The sequence below is a fragment of the Perca fluviatilis genome, chromosome 16 (genome assembly GCF_010015445.1).
Source record: "Perca fluviatilis chromosome 16, GENO_Pfluv_1.0, whole genome shotgun sequence".
Taxonomy (NCBI): Eukaryota; Metazoa; Chordata; class Actinopteri; order Perciformes; family Percidae; genus Perca; species Perca fluviatilis.
In genome coordinates, this window is record NC_053127.1 from 25,300,045 (window position 1) to 25,321,264 (window position 21,220).

The window sequence follows — 21,220 nt, forward strand, 5'->3', positions numbered from 1 at the left end:
ATATACTAAACATACTTAGAAGTATGAAAATAGATTGTGTAGATTGAATGGATCTAAAAAATTTCTGTGAACACTCAATTTTAAAGAGGGGGCAGGAGAGCAAGAAGAAAAGGTTAAAACAGCAACACATTTACAATCTCAATTTTCATATTTACAAAAAACCAAAAAGACTTTGTATAAAAAAAAGTATACATCCAGGACTAGGCCTGTGGCACCACCTGATACATGAGCAAAGTTGACACGATGCAGCTTATCTTTCTATCCTCAGGGCAAAAACACTGTTCCTATGAAACAAGATTCAACACACGCACAAGGCAGCGTTGTGGTGCTGTGGTAGGATACCGCTTTCTTCAGGGGAGCTTCTCTGTTTGGAGCGCGAGTTTGACGGGATTCTTCAATTTGTACGTTGCTGTGAGGTGTCTTCTGGGGGAAACTTTTGTTGGAAGACTGGCCAAGCAGACAGGGAGGGCCTCTTAGTTCAGGGGAGGGGTGACGTGGCGGAGAACGGCGAACTGTAACACGGAGGAGTTGCACAGTCCATTTGGGTTGTAGAGTCATGCTTTTCGATAACATTCACGGAACCCTCTGAGGGGGTGGGGGGGCAGTGTGGCCCTCACAGAGTCAACATCAGGTAAGAGCTGTGCTGTGGCACAGAAAGCTGCTTCATACAGCCCAAATGCCTGCTCCGCAGCTGTGGAAGCATTTGCTGCATCAATCCGCTGACATAAAAAAAAAAAAAAAAATGCAAATAATTATAATATACATGTATTTATACATTTAAATTAATTCAAATTAGGTCTGTCAAAAGCTCTGAAACAACTTGCTATTGATCAATCTAAAATTAATAAATGAGACACAGATGAAAGCTGTTACAAATGGACAAAGACTAAAATCATGGAAATAAACTATAGTTTGACAAACAATATTGAGGTAAGATGTGTTCAAATGGTTCTGAGAAGATTGGAGAGAATCTAGGCAGTGAAAAAAGATCAGTGACTCAATTAAAAACGCTGAAGCTGGGTAATATGGGAGGTAGAAGCATTCCAAGTGCTCTCCATCTTGTAGCTATTCACTTTGAAAATATGTATATATAGTGGTCTGTTCAAAAATATTAAGGCTAAATAAGAACAATCAAATGACCATCTCCTCCTCCCAAAGAAAATCCCTCTCATCTTTAAAGGGTTATGTAAAGTACAGATCTGGTCTTTACATACTGTATTTTATCCAAACTGGATGATGGGACAGAATTAATAGAGATAAATATGACATTTGTTGATCGAATACCATAGTAATTTATAAAAAGCAAACCGTCAACAATGTTACTGTCTTCTCACTTGGTACATATTCAAATGGAATACAATAAACTATAAAGGGTGTGATATCCAGTATACTGTAATATAGCTACGTTCACACCGCAAGTCTTAATGCCTAATTTGGATTTTTTGCTCAGATCCGATTTTTTTTTTGGGCTGTTCACATTACCTTTTAAAATGTGGCCCTAGCTCAGATTCCAGTGTGAACTGTTTGCGGTTTTGAACTGACCCGCATGCGCAAAAGAACAATAACAATGACACAATCAGACGCAGCACGCTGTTGCACTAAAGTTAGGGAGGTTATGGAGGAAGTAAGCATTTTCGCTTTTATTTCAAAATGTTTGTTTAATGCCAGCCGTAACATTAATGAGCAGGTGCTGAGGAGGAGAAGAAGGTGTGTGTGTGTGTGTGTGTGTGTGTGTGTGTGGGGAGTGGTGATAGAGCGAGGGAGAAGTGAGAGAGTGACGGCGATTAGCTTCGGAGCGAGTAGCGACTCTAGAGTCCTAGTGAGAGAAACAAAGTGTCTCCCCTGTTCTTTCTGACCAAGGTGGGAAATCTGGAGCAGGAAAAGTTATGGAGAAGGAGAACCAGGAAATGAGGTGGAATGCAACACTACCAAGTCCGCGGCCGAACGGCGTGCGCCTGCCGAAGTGTAGTTACATTTTTCGAGAGGTGCGCGTCAGGCTACGGCGTAGGGTCCGGGGTAGACGCAGAGGGGTCTGCGGGGGTACGCCGTCGATTTTACGCACAACTATAAAATGGCCTTTAGAGTCTTGGTCCGTGTTTCAAGACGGGTCGGGTGGCCGCAGACCCCTGCCGCCTTTTACGTGAGCCGATCCCCGCCCTGGCGACGCAACGCGGTTGGGGCGCACTGAGGACAGTCCGCCGCGGTTGACAGCCGCACCGGGAGCAGGGGGCCCCACCCCTCCCCGCGGGGAGAGAGGGCGCAGCAAGGGGCATTGAGGTAGAAGTCGCATCAAATCCACCTTGGTTGACTTGTTTACACTGCGGCCGCATTGAATAAAAAAATAAAAAATAAAGAAATCTGATCTGGGCAGATTTGAGTGTTCACACTTCTTCTGAAGAAGTCTAAAAACAACAAAAAAAAAAATCATATTTGGGCCACTTTTGCCTGCAGTCTGAACGTAGCTTCAGTGTTGGCACTTGGAACTGTCTCTTCAAAATGTTGACAATATATTTTAATAAGCCGTTTCAATTCCACAGTCTCCCTCTACTGGCTAAAGTGGGAAGAAGGTTTAAGGTGGCACTGGTGATGGAAATTAACCATCTTTAATTAACAATGCCATTTCATGATTTTTAATTGGTTATCTCACTTTCATGAATGGACTTGGTTAATACTGGGCAGCACATTCAAAGAAATAAATTATCTACAGCTCTCTACAGCAATACCAATACAGCTGTAGCTTATCAATTCTCAGCAGCACAGAGGACCAACCAGCTGTAAGCGAGGTTTGTCATTTTTATATCCAAATAGCTGAATTTTAGCCACCAGGTTCAACAAAGCTGTTCTGCTAATAGATCATATAATTAGACGTTGATACATTTTTATAACAGTCACCTCACTACCACTCCAGGCATGGCCATCCCTCATGGTCTTCTCCATATATCCCATCTTCTTCAAAAAACATGTCATCATCAGGCTCCTCCTGTTGGCCCCGAAAACAAAGATTGATTTGTTGAAACCAATGGTCCAATGATAGAAACTGCCGGTATGACCTTACATCAACAGCCATCAGCGACTACAAACTTTAATATTTTAAAAAAGGCCAATTCCGGTCGATTTGAACACGTAGCTCTGTTGTTTGTGGTCACGGAGTGCTGTCAGTAGCGAGAAAACCGAAAATAATCGGTGTTGCCTACACCGAGTTATGCTCCTGCTACAGTTCGCACCCAGGCGGCTGAAACGGGGCAGGTTTTAAACATGCTTTTGGCCTCAAGTTGGAGATGTCATTACAAGTGCCTAGCCATGTGAACTGATTCCTTCCGAGTGAACACAGTGAATATGACTGCAGTAGACAACTCTGTTTAGTTCCGGTGAAGTCCACACAAGTCGATTGTCGAACTCATACAATCCAATATTCCAAAACGTTTTCCACCAAAAAACGATGGTCACGAATTGCCGTGGTTATGTCACTGACCCAATCTCGTCGTTATCCCAAAGCTCCGTCTTCGTCTGTCAGCTGACAGTCTCCAACTGTTGCGTAGTTACCCATGAGCAGTCGTGAGATTCGTGATCATCGTTTTTTTGGAGGAAAAAATAGGTTTTGGAATATTGGATTGGAAGAGCTTGACAATTGACTTGGGTGGACTTCAACAGAACTAAACAAAGGTGTGTGCACTGGCTGAATTAGCACAACTTTTATACATTTCTTTCACATCTGCTGCAGTCATATTCACTGTGTTCACTCGGAAGGAATCAAATCACATGGCTAGGCACTTGTAATGACATCTCCAACATGTTAAGAGGCCAAAAGCACGTTTTAAAACCTGCCCAGTTTCAGCTGCCTGGGTGCGAACTGTAGCAGGAGCATAACTCGGTGTAGGCAACACAGATTATTTTCATTTTTCTTGCTACTGACAGCACTCTGTGACCACAAACAACAGAGCTACGTGTTCAAATCGACCGGAATTCTCCGTTAACAGGAGAAAGTATTAGTACAAAATGACAATAAAAAAATGGACTGGAATACATAAAGCACGATACAGTGAATAGCAAACAACACACAAATATAATTCAGCATATTTTTCCACTGTCAGAGTGGTCCTGAGGTACTTTCTCCAGCAAACGACCGACAGAAAATATCCAAACTGCTGGATGATTTATATGGTTCATCCTAATGAAACCTTACATATGGAGGATCCAACGATGCTCTGGCACTCACCGGTTGGACCCGACACATTGTGTTATAAGTAGTTCCTGGGAATGGAAGATGGTCCATTCCTGTAGACATGTCAACAACGATCTCATCTTGATGCATAGGGATGGGTGGGTCCCCGCGCACCTGTAGGGCCAGGACAATAACTGTTGTGTTGTCTGCACGGAGCATGCGTTCTTTCCAAAACAGTAAGGCCGTGCATCCCAGCCGGCAGGCGCAAGACATTCCCTTTGGTCCCTGGAAGCAAAAAAAAAAAAGGAGGCAGTAGAAGGAGAAAGAAAATGAAAATGAATGATTTCATAAAATATGGTAAATTCTAAAGCTTCCAGGCTCCAACAATACTATTAAATGGGATTAATTGTGAACCACTTCTCATAATAAGCTGCTGCGGTGTTATTTCTCAGTCCCTCCAGAAAAACGGGATTATGCGATCGCATTAATTCAATGCATAATCAGCCAAAGTCTGCATATTTATGCGGGGGCTACATTTTTTCAAATACGGCGCACTTTCGCCGCATAAATTGCGGATTTCTGCGCAAAATATGCGGGGCTTGCATGATTTCATAATCCCCGCATTTCCATTGCAAAAAAGTCACATATATCTTAGCAGAAAGAGCAGACATTTTCCCCTGTTGCCATGGGAACGTTATGAAGTGACGTAATTACGCGACATGAACAGCATCGAAAAGCAGGGTGTTGGGGGAATCACTTTTTTTTCTCTTTTTCATCAAACCGCAGTTTTTGCAAGTTCCCGCAATTTCATTGCATAAAATTGCATAAATATCACGCATATTCCATCGCATTTTTTAAGAAAACGTGCCACATAATCAAGGACTTTTGCCCGCAACAATCACACAAAAAACTAATTTTTCAAACGCATTTTTCTGGAAGGACTGATTTCTCGTACAATTACAGTACGTACCACCATTTTGTCGTGGCTAGAACACATATTGACCGCATTACTGGGTGGCATCATATTCCACAGTCCGTCACTGCCGAGGATGATGTAGCGATGCCGCTTGGGGTCAAGCGTCATCACGGTGGTGTCGGGCTCTGGGGAAACCACAAACTCCCCGCTGTAGAAATCGTAGCTCCACAGATCCCCTTTCAACAGATACGGAAATATATATTATCACTTTTGGAGCAATAACTAAAGAAAAATGATTCATTACAAAACGCCCAATATAACTGTACGGACACTAATCCTGACAAACAAGAGCGTTCTCTTTACCGAGGGACCGGGCCACAGCAAGGAAGGGGATCTGGTCAATGACTGTACTCCTCCTCACAGGGCCGTTATGGGTCAGCCTGGGTCTCTTCCACACAACACGGTTCACCCCAGATTTCTTCATTACACTACAGTCACAAGAATAACACAGCGTAAGTCAACACAAAGGCTAGTTTTCAAGTTCGACAGGAAATACAGCGACGATGAAAGGGACAAGTGCAAGAAACTATCTGCCCCTCCGTGTGATGTGCTTTGGCTGTTTGACATAGCCCCTGACCTTATAATAAAACTCAATCTTGAAAAATATGTCCTGTTCACCAACTCACCTGCCACCCAGCCGTTCAATCCTTTGTTTTTCTTTAGGAAGTTCAGGTTTATGGTCTTGTGTTATTTCAAGTGCCTGGAGCCTGATATCAGAGTCATTTTCTTGCACTCCAACCACTACTGCCGAATCCCCTACATGGGCCACGTACATGTGAACTCCGCGGATCACAATCACGCTGGCTGTGGTGCCTGATGTGCTGGGCAGGCCAGTAACAGTCTTTGGCCACTCCGCTGTTAAGGGCAAAAGATCGATAAAAAGGAAAAATGATTGTTACTCACTGATCATTATGGTAAAAGTTTGTGAGGGAAACACTGTAGGTAGTATCAGTAAGGGCAGTAACACAATGCCAAAGTGTTGATACATTGTCCATTATGAAAAACTAGCTATGATTCATCACTTGATACTGAAACCGCAACATGCAGGCTATAAAAATACTACAGGAGTAGTTTTATTTTTTTATTTTTTACAAGGCATTTCCTCGTCTTTAAAACCCATCTACCACAAGATATGATAGCACACAGCTTCTTTCTGCATAAACAGGAGTTCAATACATGTAAAAGGTTTAGCCTCAAACATAGGAGGAATTAAAAGAAGGAGCTTCATTTTATGAAAACTCTGCAAATCTGCAAAAATATCACGGTCACATAGCACTACTGATGAAAATAGATTCCGATAGCCACCGGTCAGAGAGCGGTTTCATAAAAGCATGACGACCACATAATCCAGGCTTATTTGAGTACATTTGACTTTTTTTTGGGAGAAATTTAGTTTCATGTTTCATAAAGCAGGATTAAATAGGTTTGACCCATGTTGCCATAGAAATGTATCGTTGTAGGGCAGTCTTCAGCTGAGGCTTAACTAGTATTACATTCTACTAACCAGACTGAAACGCCCCAATTTTCTCCCAAATTACACCCCAACAGTTCCCTCATTACAGCACACAGTTCCTCTATACTTGTGTCAGGATCAGTGTCACCGGTGATCTTCCAACAAGCTGCCAAAGCTTCTCTTTGGGCATTTCGGTTTTGTCCATTTTCACTTTAATATTGGATCATTAATATCATTGTTTGTTTGTTTGTTTCATTGATGTGCTGCTGTGTGGCTGTGGACATCACCGTTTGCTTTACTTGTCTCTTTTCTTCATAGTGAAATGATGTGATCTGGGCATCATGTCTCCAGTTAGTTTTACTGTTGTTACTCCAGAAGACTTTTTACAAGAAGTCCTGCTTCTTCTAGCTAGGTTCCTTTATAGACATGTCCTGATCCAGCGCCACTTTCTACAAACCCTTTCTGCAGAAAGATGTGTACAGTATTTCACATGAGAGGAAAATACACTGTGTTTAGGTCATATTAAGAGAAGGATGAACAAAATTCACATTTTCAATAACAGCAGTGTGGGAACACAAGTGCAAGGTCATCACCAAAATCAAAAACTAACATCGGAAACTGATATTACCCCCACATTTACAGAAATAATAGGATTTTATAATGCACATACTAGGACTGCACAGCTAAATTAAGTTATTTACGAATGCAAGTTAGCAAAACGTTTATTTTTCCCTTTCAACCCTTGATCCACTTCTATCTGTGTAGCTAGTGTTGTGATGAAAACATCCCAGTAGGGGTTATGTCAACTCTGAAAGCTGTGTTATGGTCAGGTGACGGCTCATTGTGTTCATTTGTAATAGAATGGCTCATTTGGCAGAGGAATGGACATCCCCACACCAGCTGAGTAGGACACCGCGAGATGATCGCAACGATTATGAACAATAGGCAGCAATCAATATGAGGGGGAACATACAAGCAGGCTAACGTTAACTTTGATGACTTACGTAGCTCTTTCCACATTGCATGGTGACAGGCGATGAACCCTTTCTTTAGAGCGGCACACACTTCACTGTGATCCTTCGACCAAAACCCCCGCTGTCTTTTCAATAACTCCCACAGATTCTCTCTTGCGAAATGTGCTGCTTCTCGACCCCCGTGGCCATCAAAAACAGCGAAAAACGCCACAGACCTCCGAGTGTCGACTGCTTGCCCTGCGACTTTTTCCTCTGATACCGGTGCACTGTTGTTGCCACTGTCCTCATTTGATAGACTCTCTACCCACACTGCAGAAACTGGGGCAGATTCGGCAGCTACGTTCTGATCATGTGTCTCATTTTCAGTCTGTTTTGTAGGTTCGCTCTCCGCTTTCCCCTGTCCTCCATGTCCCTGCGACTTTGGATAATCTTCGCCTGGCGACGGCGACTGCGTCGGCTCGTACTCGATTCTTATATCGACAACATCCTCCATGTATTTCCTCCCACCTTGCTCGGAATATGCACTCATACGAAATATTATCCCCTCGTCCATGATTGTTAACGCCAAATGGTAACTATCTAAGCAATATAAGGGCACATGTAGTTGTTAACCGTAGCTTGCAAGCTAAATTTTCGAACCGATTTTGCCGCGAACGTATGGCCGAAGGCTTCCTTCCTTTTTGTTTATCTTCTCCGAGACGTCCAGCTGTACGTAATGACGTCCTGTTTTTCCCACCTATCGACTTTGCAACTACGCATGACACGCATGATTGTGCTGCCTTTACTGTCGCTCGGAGAAATTGGAATTACATGTAGCGATCACATTACAGACCAGTAACAACTGCAAATTGTTGTGAATATGACCCTTTTCATGACTCACTTGGTGATATCATCCTCAATTTGTCATAGACGAATCCCAGCTGCTGTGCTATCGCAGTATGGTAACTCAAGAGAACTTTCTAAAATACGTTTAAAAAATGAGAAATTTAGCCCAAAAATCCCCCCCCCCTCCCCCAGTATGGCAGAAGGACAGCCAAAGTAAGCAAACAATATTTAAACTTTTTTTTTTTCTGTTGTGGCAATAGACTGTATGGTTGTGACAGCAAAATGAGTCTATCCTCCACAAATATTTATAGACGCAATAGTACAGCTTGCATGCAGCTTTTAAATGTTTGGGAAATGGCCATTAAATTAATTGTATAACCCTAAATTAAGCTAATAATTCAAAACTAAGCTAATGTCAAACCTAACGTTAAGTTACTCAGACATAGTGCAACGGCATGCTTGATAGAAAAGTACACGTGTTTCTTTCTTTAGCAAATATTGCCTTAACGTTATTTAAAAAACATTTTGGCTAATTTGAACATATTCAAAAGCTGTGGACTTTTAATTGTCAACATATAGTTATGCACTTAAAAAAACTTGCATTTTGATTTGCAGTTTACTTATGGAGAGTTGCCTCAAAGGACTTGCTGTGACCTGCTCATACATGACTTGGAATGGCCTCAGGCTTAAACTTACACCACAAGTGTTTTTACACCTAAACTTGGGTGAAGGTGAGGATAAAGGCCTTCAGGAGGACACGTTGGCATGTCACAGCAGGTAAAGCACTAACAGGTGTAACTGGTTCAATTAAAGGCCCCATGACATGGTGCTTTTTGGATGCTTTTATATAGGCCGTAGTGGTCCCATAATACTGTATCTGAAGTCTCTTTCCCGAATTTCAGCCTTGGTGCAGAATTATGGTGCGTTCTTTTTGTCCACCGAAGTCGTTTTACGAGTTGTTTTCCGGAGTTACGACCCGGAAGTTGCAAAAAGAACGCCCCCGAGGTCGTATTTACGACTCGTCAAGTCGTCTGAACTCAGAGGACCCCGAGCTCACTTTCAAAGATGGCTACGTCGTGCATCACACGTAGTAAACATTGTGGTTATCTACAATTTTAAGCACTTTTGTCTTTGTTGTAACCAAATGAAGAAGTCGTACACATAGCACTGTATACTGCTACCTATAGGCATGTCGCTACAGTCTTATGAGTTAAATACCGCCTAATTAGTTATTTTGTAGCTTGTGCAGCTGAAATTGGCTAGAGACGCTCGGTTGCTATATGACAACAATGGCTTTAAGCCGAGTCTTGAGCAGAAAGCAGAGCAGTAGCCTAACGTTAACATTAATCAAAACGTAATTTTCATGTATCAAACTGTGAAATATATGTGTGTAATATGTCAATAACTGGGTGAATAGAATCCTAAATGTTACTAAAAATGTTACAAAAATCCATCTTTTCTCCGACTCGTAGTATTGTGTGACAAAAAGAATGCAACAACCCGCGGTTATTCGTTTTTCGACACGGATGTGACGTCACGCTCGAGCTACTAGTCGCGATTACAAGACAAAAAGAACGCACCATTTTAGAGCCACTAGAGCCAGTACCACAATGAGTTTTCCTTACTATGTGCCATTTCTGTGTCTTTAGCTATTGAGGAGGGGGGGGGCAAGGTGGAGGGTGGGGGTGTGGCCTTGACCAACTCCCACTTTGCTCGTTTGAAAGCCATGATTGTCGGTACACGATCCGTTCTGCCTGCACGATCCGTTCTGCACATGCGCGACACATGCGCGATCCGTTCTGCACATGCACGACACATGCGCGATCCGTTCTGCACATGCGCAAAATGTTCGCGCATGCGCTGTTGTACGACGATTCACGACACTGCACGATCTGTTCCATGCTTCCGGTCGACAGCCAAGCTAACGTTAGTTTAGCTAACAGCTAATTCGGCTAACCGCTAGCTGAGACAGCATGTAATAACTTTAAAAGACCCTCAAAATAAAACTTGAAAATAAACGTTAACATATATAACAGCTGTTACGTCAGTTCTACTTTACTTGTGCTCATTTAAAATACAATCACTCAATATTTGTCTTTATTGTTATTACTGTAAAGTCTTAATGTAGCTGTAGCCTGCTTCTCCCATTAAGGTTGACTTAACGTTATTTTAGACTGAATCTAGCTGTCAGCTAGCGGTTAGCCGAATTAGCTGTTAGCTAAACTAACGTTAGCTTCCCAGTGGAGGCTAGCCATAGGCTAGCGTGGAACAGATCGTGCAGGTCGTATCCTCGGTAAAACAGTATTATCTTGCGCATGTGCAGAACGGATCGTGCAGGCAGAACGGATCGTGTACCGACAATGATGTCTCTCTCTCATGGGTGGGCCAAATTCTCTGGGCGGGCAAAGAGAAAGGGGAGGTAACCTTGCTCCTTATGACCTCATAAGGAGGAGATTCCAGATCGGCCCATCTGAGCTTTCATTTTCTCAAAGGCAGAGCAGGATACCCAGGGCTCGGTTTACACCTATCGCCATTTCAAGCCACTGTGGGACCATAGGCAGGCTGGGGGAACTCATATTAATGTTAAAAAAAAACTCATAAAGTGAAATTTTCATGCCATGGGACCTTTAGTGAATGAATTCCATTTAGCTGCTTTGTTTTCAGGGTCCCTGTTGTGAATGCTGGCTCACTGTCACAGCTTACTGGAGCACTGGAATACAATGAGGCCATTGTTAGTGTTATTAGCATGGTTATTAGTAACACCTGTTCTTTTTCTGCAATGCCAAGTCCAAACTCTGCTGTGGAAAGGCCTATCCTGCTCCACAGCCAGTGTCAGGACAACAATCTCCACCACACCCCAGCTGTTGTGGAGGTGTGTCGGCATGTCAGCTTTGCTCTTACTCTTACTCTATATTAGTTTATTGAATGTGGCTTATAAATATATTTTTAATTTGCTTGTATCATGAAACATTTTACACCCCGTTTCCAAAAATGCTTTTAATGTAAGCTTCTAGCAGCATTCATCTTAGATCTGGGTTGGGTTTGTGTCTTTTAGGAACTTGTGGTAGGTGTTTGCATGTGTGCATGTGACATGTTTGATAAAATATCCCATCTCACAGGGGACGTGCATGGAACTCATTACAGTCTGACCTAATGAACCCTATGGTGACAACCTGAGATACTTATTCTCCCCCCAAATTATTTGGAAAGCCAAGAAGTGTTTCAGCCTGATGATTGTAAAAATTAACTCCAAATCAATCAAATTAATTTGACTATGTCATACAAAGCATTCACTAAACACCATTGCTCTATGAATACAATTTAAATTGTGCATGCCATGCACTGTACCTGCGCGCGCAAGCTGAATGAATGTAAAGCTACGTCTAGTTGAAATTTTAAAAGAAAAGGACATGGATCATGTTGTGTTGCAGTGTTTAAAAAATACAACACATTTCATAAAAAAACACAAAAAAAGAAGAAAAAAAAACATATTTTAAGCTGTATTACTGCAGTGTGTTTGCAAGTAGTAGAGTAATGCCTGGTGGAGGCATTGTCAATCCAATCACATAACCTTAATTCTCCACCATTTCTCCCACTCTTTCACACAAATTGGACACACATAGTTTAAAAAAGGAATTATCACAAAAGGCATGATGACACCACATGCATCTATTTTATCACAAGTACAATACAAGGGATCTTATATGTTGATGTATTGTCTTTATATGAAAACTACTTTCACATTCATTATCATACGACACACATTGATTCATGACTTGACAAGGTAATCATACGTCACAAGTGACAGTGTGCAAGTAGTACAAGTGTGTGCAGTGTGTATGGAGATGCGCAGTATGTTTGTAATGTAGACATGCCTTTTTAGACTTGAGAGATGTGGTTGTTGAGACTGCACTGAAATATTGCTGTTTGTATTACATAAACGCAGGTGTTGAAGTTCAGAGACATTTTTAAATCTTTGGTTTGCATTGTGATGATCACTACCACAGATAAATCATTGATGCCAATTTACAAGCTAAAATAGATGCATGGTAATAATCAGATGTCTTTCCAAAAAAGGACACATACTTGTTACTTAAAGTTTTGGTTACACTTTACTTGAAGTTTTCTACAAAAGAGTGACATGACACTGTCATGAATGTGTCATGAATTGTTGGGGCTTTGTAAATTATAGAGTGTGGTCTAGACCTAGTCTATCTGTAAAGTGTCTCGCGATAACTCTTGTTATGATTTGATACTATAAATAAAATTGAATTGAATTGAATAAAACATTATAAACACGTTACGGTTATGGTTCATGTGTTCATGACAGTGTCATGTGTTCATGACACTGCCATGTCACTCTTATGTAGAAAACTTCAAGTAAAGTGTTTTTCTTATTGCAATCTAACAAAATCCCCAAACCTATGCATTCCTCTCAAGACCTACTCAGCTGTGAGCTTTGATGGTGGTTTTCCCTTCTTCTTTCAGGGAAAATCTTTACATCTCTCTCTTGTGTATGAGAGAGGTAGAGAGTGAGTAAGAAAGGGAGAGAGAAGATACATCTGCTTTAGGGGAGAAATAGGAATTTCCCACATTATACTTTCCCTCAGTGTCTTCATCCCTTCTCCATCCCTTAATACCCTAAGCTCTGTCCTTGACTTTAACCCTGAAAATCTCATGTTTTCTCAAGTATCCACCCTCTTCTTCATTTTTGTTTGTTCGTTCATTCTTTCTTTCCTTCTTTTCTTCTTCCTTCCTTTCTTCATTCTCTTTACTGTTTATGTCCATTAATAGTCTAGCCCTCTGAGAGGCCCTGTCTGCACACAGGCCACTATTACAGATGAAGAGGCAAAGTGATTTCCATGTAAATGGTGTCAGAATGTCATTTTCAAGTGAAGCTGCTGAGAAAATGAATTCCTGAAGACGAGAGAGATTACCAAGGGGCAATGACACCTGGATTGCATTCTCACAGATTCCCCATGCAGCTCTTGAATAATGGTCCATCCACAAAAATAGCTTTGTTTGGCTCCCTGCCTGTTGAAGTGTCAGTCAGCCCAACCAAAGAGGAGAAAGCTAATGGCACTCAAATATTACCATATAAATGTATGGTAATTTAACCATTTTTTGATATGAGCAAATCACAGTTAAACTGTGTGTGTGTGTGTGTGTGTGTGTGTGTGGCGGTGCGTGTGTGCGTGTGTGTTTGTGTGTGTGTCTTATCGAAGGTATTTGTTTCCTTAATCACTATATAGGCTGGTCAAAGTGTAATGATTAATTGGTGATGTAACAAGGTAAATATATCATATTTGGACCTCAGTCGACCTCCGGGCTGGCCATTAGTCTATGTGACAGGTTCATCATACAGCTAAAAACAAAAAATGTTAAGACCAAGACCATAGAACAGGGCAAAGAGAGAATAGAACCAAGGGTCAACAGGTTTCAACCTAAATCTCTCTCTTTTTTTATTTTTCTAACAGAGAGACACATCAGGAAAATGCCCATTTCCATCACTTTCACAGAGGTTAGTGCAGACTCATCATCTCACTGCATACAAGAATTGAAATAGATTTGAGATTCTATAGGTTGATTACTCAACTAACTAAAACATTTCAACACATATTTAGCTGGAAACAATCAATACAATTAACTAATTCACCCTGACAGTTCTATCTCTTATCTGTATAAATATGTAAGTAATATGTTAAGGTGATCTCTGCATATATCAAGCCTTTTATTTATCATGCTATTTATGTTCATAAAAGGTCATGGATGGTGGGAAAAAGATTATGGGTTGATTTTGCAAATGAATGAGTGCAAAGAGGTATATTACCACTAAATTGTTGAAAACACCCGAACTGAACATCTGTAAAATGCTCTGACTTTACAGATGTTGTAGGATTGAAATAGCAATTATCTTACGTTGTGATTGTCCAATGTTTTCTGTGCAAACTCACTAGCACCAGCAATGAACTTTTCCTTCATTTATTAGCTTTAAATTAATAAATTAGATGGGAAATGGGAAAACACAGTCACCGAATAACATTGATAGCAACATGTTTTTTCTAATTCCAGAGTTTGATGTTAATGTACAGCTATCATTCACAGGGCATAGTGTAACAAGTTATTGCAGTAATCATGACAATTACATGATGATGATGAGGTTGAGAAAGTACATGTCAAAGGTGACAAAGAGCATAGATAAATGTAATAAGATACAAAGATAATGTTGCTTCTAAGTTTGCTTTATCAACCTATAATGTTTTATTGTTTAAACACTGAAAGGGAGAACGGGACGTCCATAGAAATTGAGGTAATTTGCTTCACAACAAAACATTCAAGAGATATCCTGCATCCTCCAATGACAAAACATTTTTTATGATTGGCTGTCAAATACTGTCCGTCTTTGTGTAGCCTATTTCACCTCAGGTTCAAACCGCAAGTGACTTGATCTGCTGAGCAACATTTTTGCTAGAGAAGACCACGTTTCCTCTTGAGATGATTATCTTTCCAATGTCACACTCACCAGTCTGCTCCTGTCAGGGTGATAGATGACCATGATATTGACTTGAGGTTAATTCAAAACCGCACTGCTGGGTTAGATGAAGGATCTGGATAAGAGTGCTGTTGATAAGAGTGCAGTTGAAAAGAAAATTGTTGTGGGTTATATGCCCTGATGCCCCTCTATTGCAGCATCAGACCCTATACATTTCCCCATCTTTACTTTATACAGAAGAATTATAGGTAAGAATAGCCTACCTAAAAGCCAAACAGCTAAATGTGAAAGCTTAACCTCACTGATATGTGTTTGGGTCTACGGTATACTGTGCAGGTCTGAGGGTTGCATTGAGTCCCCTGATTTACTGTCAGTAAGGAATGAACATTTGACTCTGGAGGTGAATAGACCTGAACATGAACTAATCTTTCCATAAATACAAGAGTATTTAGTAGACAGGCTTTTGAATGCTTTTTGTAACAACATCAATGAACATAAAATGGTGCTGTTTGGCTGACATGAATGCAACACAAAATTATAACCAAAGCACCTGCGTATTTGGCTGATGTGTTCAATCCACTGAGACCCTCACACTGCTGGATGGTAGACGGAATTGAATAAATAGCTGCTGAACAGTGTTGCGGATCAATTCTCCTTTTGTTACACACATCATTACACAGAAGAAGATGCATTCATCAGTCATTGTGGACATTGTTTCCAATACAATAAAATAAAATAAAAAAATCAATTTTTGTAAACAACTATTCATTGGACGTTTGCACAGGTGATCTGGTCATGAAAAATACACAGAGGGGTGTAAAGTGGGAGACTTCACACAATGGCAGAGTTCTGGTGGACTGAATAATCTAATATTTATTTTGGTTTATATGTGTTTGTCTTTGCTATCTCCGATAGTGGTGTTGGGTATTTTCCTGCCTTGGTGCCTATGCACGCTAAAGCTCCAGCACCCCCAACTGTATATACCTGAATAGGAATAAGTAGGTAGCAAAAAGAAATGGGCAAAAACCATTTAAATTTCACTCAGTGAAAGAGACAGAGGCTTGTTTTGCTGCAGGTGAACATAGACCCTGTGGGATGCTTTTCTGCAGATTGTGAACCACGATGCAGGGATGTGTCCCTGTATTGCAACAACACACATTGTGATTCTCTACCTAGTGCTGCAGTTAGCTTGAGCTGTGATGCTTCATTTAGAAAACCATTAAAAATGTTCAATCCATGTATATGTACTGGACTACAAATTGTGACAAACCATATCAGCTCACTTTGCAATACAAAGTATTATTAAGACAGACACAATAGAAATGTTCAAAATACATTCCGAATTTTCTCAGAATATACACAACACTGGTTTACCAGTACAGCATTCAGAATATTCTTGAACTTTCCACATATTAATTATGTAGTCCACGATGTCCCCAATGACAAAAAAATGACTGAATATTGGAAAATGACGAAAAACATTTTCTCGTTTTTTAGTAGTCTGAGAAAATAAAATCTAAATGCTAATCTTATTGTTGAAATTCACCATGTTCTAACGTCCTTGAGTGTGTGAGATGTCAGGCAATCTGTAAGAGTAAATTGTCTGAGTGCAGCCTTAGGACCCTGAGGATATTGGACCTAGGTTGCTGCAGAGGTAGCTTTGTGATTTGTATGCACCCCATCTGATAGCGTCTCCTGGATCACAGATGGATTATTTAGGCTTTTCCTTCGGCATAGGCTCATTCGTTTGATTTTTTTCTCCTTCTTTTACAGGTCCGCATTGTATCTTCTTTTTTCTTTCTGTCTCTGCTGTTCACTTGGATGCCTCAAAAACACACACTGGCAGCGATTTGGCTTTGCCAGAGAAAAATGGAGCAATAATGCTGGAGGAATAACCTGGAGGGGTAAGTTGTAAAGTTGTACTCTTTCATTGAGGCTCGGTTAGTATCTTTAGTAATGTCACTATTGCGAGTTCACATGTTTCTGGCATAGGTGGCTTCAGAGGGAATTGAATTATTTCCCTGCCCATTCATTCATACAGGAGCAGATGCTGTCCACGTGCTATGGTGCTGAAAGTTATTTGTGACTAATACAAATTTGTAGTGAATGTTATTTGTATTCAGATGATTGCATGTTGACAAACGAACAATAATTGGCGAGTATACCTCTGATGTTTTAGCATTTCTCCTTCCATATATTTACTTTGACTGAAGAAAATTTCAATTTCAAGTCTATTGTATAAAATAATAATAATAATAATTTGTTTTACTGTACTTACGTATGTTCCAATAAGCCAAAACACTTTAAAGAATCAAAGCTCAGTCATCCATATTGCTGATTAATCAGAATGTAGTGGGATGGGATAGGGTGGCATGCATATACTGAATTACATATACGAAGAATGGGCTACACATTTACTTTGAAAATAGGTAAAATGCTTCACAATTTGCAAGGTCTTCAGCTTTCTCTATGTTCGCTGTTTTTTTTCTTTTTTTCTCTGGCTTCTGGTTCTAAAAATCCTTTAGTGGTTTTGAAAACCCTAAAGGGATTAAGCTACGGCAGTGTACAAGTAACTATTGCTAAAATTACATTCAAGCAAATCCAAACTCATATCTTAAAGGATCACTTAATCTGGTGGATTTAGTTTATTTGGCTGTACTATCAACTCAAACAAAATGTTGCCCTTAACTGACTTTCCTGGCCATAAAAGGGAAGCTATGAAGTTTGTATGGGAACAGTGTGGAGGTATGAATAGCATTAAAGTTGAGCATTGTCAGAGCATTCCCTATTCCCTAATCTGTAAATGCCTTCAAGTGGGCCTGTGGGGGTTTATCAAGGAGAGATAAAACAATGGTTAGCTGCAGTAGGCACCTTGCTGTTCTCATTTGGGAGGTCATCATCAATATTTCCACCTTTGCTCTTAAAACCTACATTCTTTATTAAATGTTTATACAACACCAAACATACTGTTTATTTTCTTCATTATTTGCAAATGCAGCTAACGGCATGTTTTAGTGGTCTAAGGTCTTTAATCTGACATGACATCAGGGTCATTTATCCTCTGGGGCCAAAGGTCACTGTCCCTTGTGGCTAGGCCATGGGATCATCTTTTACTAAGACTAGTTTTTCTCCTCCACAATGCCGACTCAGCCGACTATGACTTGTCACTATGAGCCCTGACAGGTGCCTCAGACATTGCCTCTCATACTTTTAATATCCTTTGTTTTGCTCTGATAGCTCCTGTAATACATTGTAGTGGCAGTGATGAAAGCCTGTATGTGTCTCCCCATCCATTTCCCCAAAGACACAGTCATATGTCAGCGATAACTGCCAGGTGATGATAAGAACTCTTCAGTCTTACATGAGGAGACAGTGAGCCTTGTAAAATGTTAAAGTGTGTAATGCATGGCCTTACTGGATTGACAGTAATATATGCAGGTGGTTTGTGTGTTGTGTATACATCAAAACCGGAATCTGTCTCAAAAGCACAAACCTCTATTCCACATGTACCTCCCTCTGTGGTCTTGATTTAGACTCCAGTTATTGTGCAGAAGACAGTCAGTGAACCATACTTCCTGGCTGTGCCCCCACTTTCACTCAGCACCCTGGTGGTGTTTTACTACAGAGTTGTTGATTACCCATCACATCTGAGTCTACAGTGTGTGTACATATTTAAATATGTTTGGCCTTATATCAAAATAACCAATACAATATTACATTTACAATAGGTGTTTTAGTCATATATTCCTGCAAATGCTACAGGTGCCATGAAATATGTCTGCTTTTGCTTGTGATTTGTGTCCAATGTAAATATGTCTGTTGAATTTAAGTATTTCCCCTGTACCTTTTAACATGACATCCCTGGTATAACATATTGCATTGCCTGTATCTGTCTCTATGAGTACGGGGGATTGCATTTAGGAGGGAGAAAACATGGGAAGGGGGATGCTGAAAGCTGATTCTGTTCACGCTCCAGTGCTTTCTGCAGTATGCAATCTGTCTGCTGTGGTATAGGGGGAGCTCCTGTTCTGTCTTATTGACAATATGTTAGATGGTAAGCTGTGATTATTCCCCAGTAGGCAGAAGAAGGAAGGAGGAATCAGCAGTCCAGTCTCCTTCGATCCGCAGACTCTCCCTATTAGCTCACAGCAGATGACAGATATTGTGCTATTACGGGCATTTGCATGTACATGTGTGCGTATGCATGTTTGTTCAGTTATGAGGACAGCATCAGGTGTATATGACACATTATGTTGTACTTACAGGGTGTGTGCTTATTTCCATTATACTAATACTAATAAGACCAACACAAAGTTATTTGGAAATGCTCAATTTACTGTACATTTTCTGTCATGTGTTGATTGCTTATCTTTACATAGACTTGGGTTTTGTTGTTTTCACTAGATCCATTCTTTTTTCTTTTCTTTTCCTATCAGCTTTACACATCCTGGTGTGAAAGTTAAATTTTTCCACTGCAGTTATCAACATATTACACATACACTTAGGGGCTTTTTTTCTGGTTCAATCATATCCTTTTCCTCCCACTGGCATATTTTTAAATTACATCTTGGATTTATTATGTTTTTTCCCTCTACACCCACTTTCTGCCATTCTCCTTTCTGTATTCACCATAAGATAAGTTAGATAAAACTAAACAATGCAATTTTATTATTACCACCCACATTTAATATTCAGCACTCCACAAAATGCAATCTTCCTTCCTTATTATGTTAGTGCTATATCCTTGTGTAGATGATGTACAGCATATTTCAATATGAATATTATTCATATTGCATATTATATTACAATGTTAGATTATTGTTTCTGGCTTTCACAGCTTTTGAAACCTCAGCATCTTTACTATATTGGCCAAACACTGTAGAATCTCAGTAGAGGTTATTTTACTTAATCATGTTTTTATTGCTGTGTCATGCATACAAATGAGCCAAGCCCACATAATAGAATTAAAATAGAATATATATGTTGAAGATATCACAATTTATAAGCCATTTCAATCTTTTATCATCTGTCGAACAAAATATTTTAGTATCTCCTTTTAGCCATTTCATGAAAGATTGATACCCAAAATCTAAGCCAACAAAATTAAACATGTACAATAACTCCTTTTTCTAGTTCATATACAGAAAAGGTAGTTCTCCTAAACTGACAACATATCACTAGTTAGTAGATCTCAATCACAAGTTTTTGGCATATTCACAATGTTGGCTATTGGTGTGCATTTCACAGAACAATTAAAGTTGCGCATAGAGTCGGTGGGCACAGGGTGCCAAGACATCCCAGAGAATCTGGCTGTCCATCAGACAGCTAGGATGAGTTGCAAAGCGGTTTGTACCACAGATGGCTGATCAGTACAACTGATTTCCTATTTCTCCCGCCTGGCGCTGTCACCGTGTTTCATTACGATTCCCACTTGAGAGAGGCTGTGTTTTATGTTGCGTGTGTGTGTGTGTGCGTGTGTGTGTGTGTGTGTGTGTGTGTGTGTGTGTGTAACGGGTGTGTATTTGTTTATGAGGTTCTGGTTTGGAATGTGCAGCAGGTAAATGTGAGCATGTTTGTATGCTGTTTGACTGGGATTATGTATGAGCACATGACATTTTGATGGAACACAAAGCATACACCCAGTTTTGCCGAAAGCACACAGAGAGCATGTTTAAGAAGTACTGTAGAAGCTCACTCGTGTGTTGGAATATAATAGGAAAGCAACAGTGAAGGCTAGTGATCTGCATTCCCTCGGTATGTGTGGATGGATCAGACTGAAACAGACAGACTCTGCGTTTGGCTGCATGCTAGGTGGGTTTCAGAGGAAAGTCCATCTGTTTTCCTCTCTTCTTCTTCTTCTGGAATTCCACACAGGAACGTGGCTGTATATAGTTTGTGTGATTTCACTTTGTGAGAGGAATTGTCTTAACTGATTTGACCATACTAGGACTTTATTAGGCTAATGAAAGTGTGCTAAAAGTTCACTGTTATTTCCCTTCCTTATTGCAATACTCACTGTAGAATGTAGAGGTGTTGAAATTAATCAAATAATCGATGCATCGACTCATGGACATGGACGATGCTGCATGTTATTTCTGTTTACAATTTAATGTATGCCTAACAACCTTTCTGTTTACATATTCTGTTATGTTTTGCACATTCAGGAAGTGCCATGTGCTCAGTGCTATAGTTTTATGTATCCAATTTATTTAGTATTAGAGCACTGCAGAATGTTTTGTATTTGAAGCTTGAAAAGTTATGAATTAAATATCCTCTATGGCTTTAATAGTAAAAATGTATTTGACGCATCGTGATGCATCGAATCAAATTGAATCGC

At 40.3% G+C, this 21,220-nt stretch overlaps 2 protein-coding genes across 3 annotated transcripts in view; one reads left to right on the forward strand and one right to left on the reverse strand.

The window, feature by feature from the left end:
• Positions 1 to 519: 519 nt before the first annotated feature.
• On the reverse strand, positions 520 to 8,279 carry LOC120544428 (protein phosphatase 1D-like). Of its 2 annotated transcripts, none has more exons than XM_039778157.1 (7): positions 7,596 to 8,279; positions 5,765 to 5,993; positions 5,442 to 5,566; positions 5,133 to 5,314; positions 4,184 to 4,447; positions 2,893 to 2,980; positions 520 to 719 (listed from the first exon to the last, which is right to left on the reverse strand). In XM_039778157.1, the coding sequence occupies exons 1-6, from the start codon at positions 8,116 to 8,118 to the stop codon at positions 2,897 to 2,899; spliced, it is 1,407 nt and encodes a 468-aa protein (XP_039634091.1). In that variant the 5' UTR covers positions 8,119 to 8,279; the 3' UTR covers positions 520 to 719; positions 2,893 to 2,896. The 2 variants fall into 2 exon arrangements, with proteins under 2 accessions (XP_039634091.1, XP_039634092.1); XM_039778158.1 differs by having other exon boundaries at positions 4,217 to 4,447; positions 7,596 to 8,278.
• An 8,417-nt stretch (positions 8,280 to 16,696) lies between these two features.
• Positions 16,697 to 21,220, forward strand: part of LOC120544417 (roundabout homolog 1-like) — a 91,997-nt gene continuing 87,473 nt past the window's right edge. The window contains exon 1 of the mRNA XM_039778136.1: positions 16,697 to 16,787. The gene's annotated coding sequence lies outside the window, so the exon portion shown is untranslated. The remainder of the gene's footprint in view (positions 16,788 to 21,220) is intronic.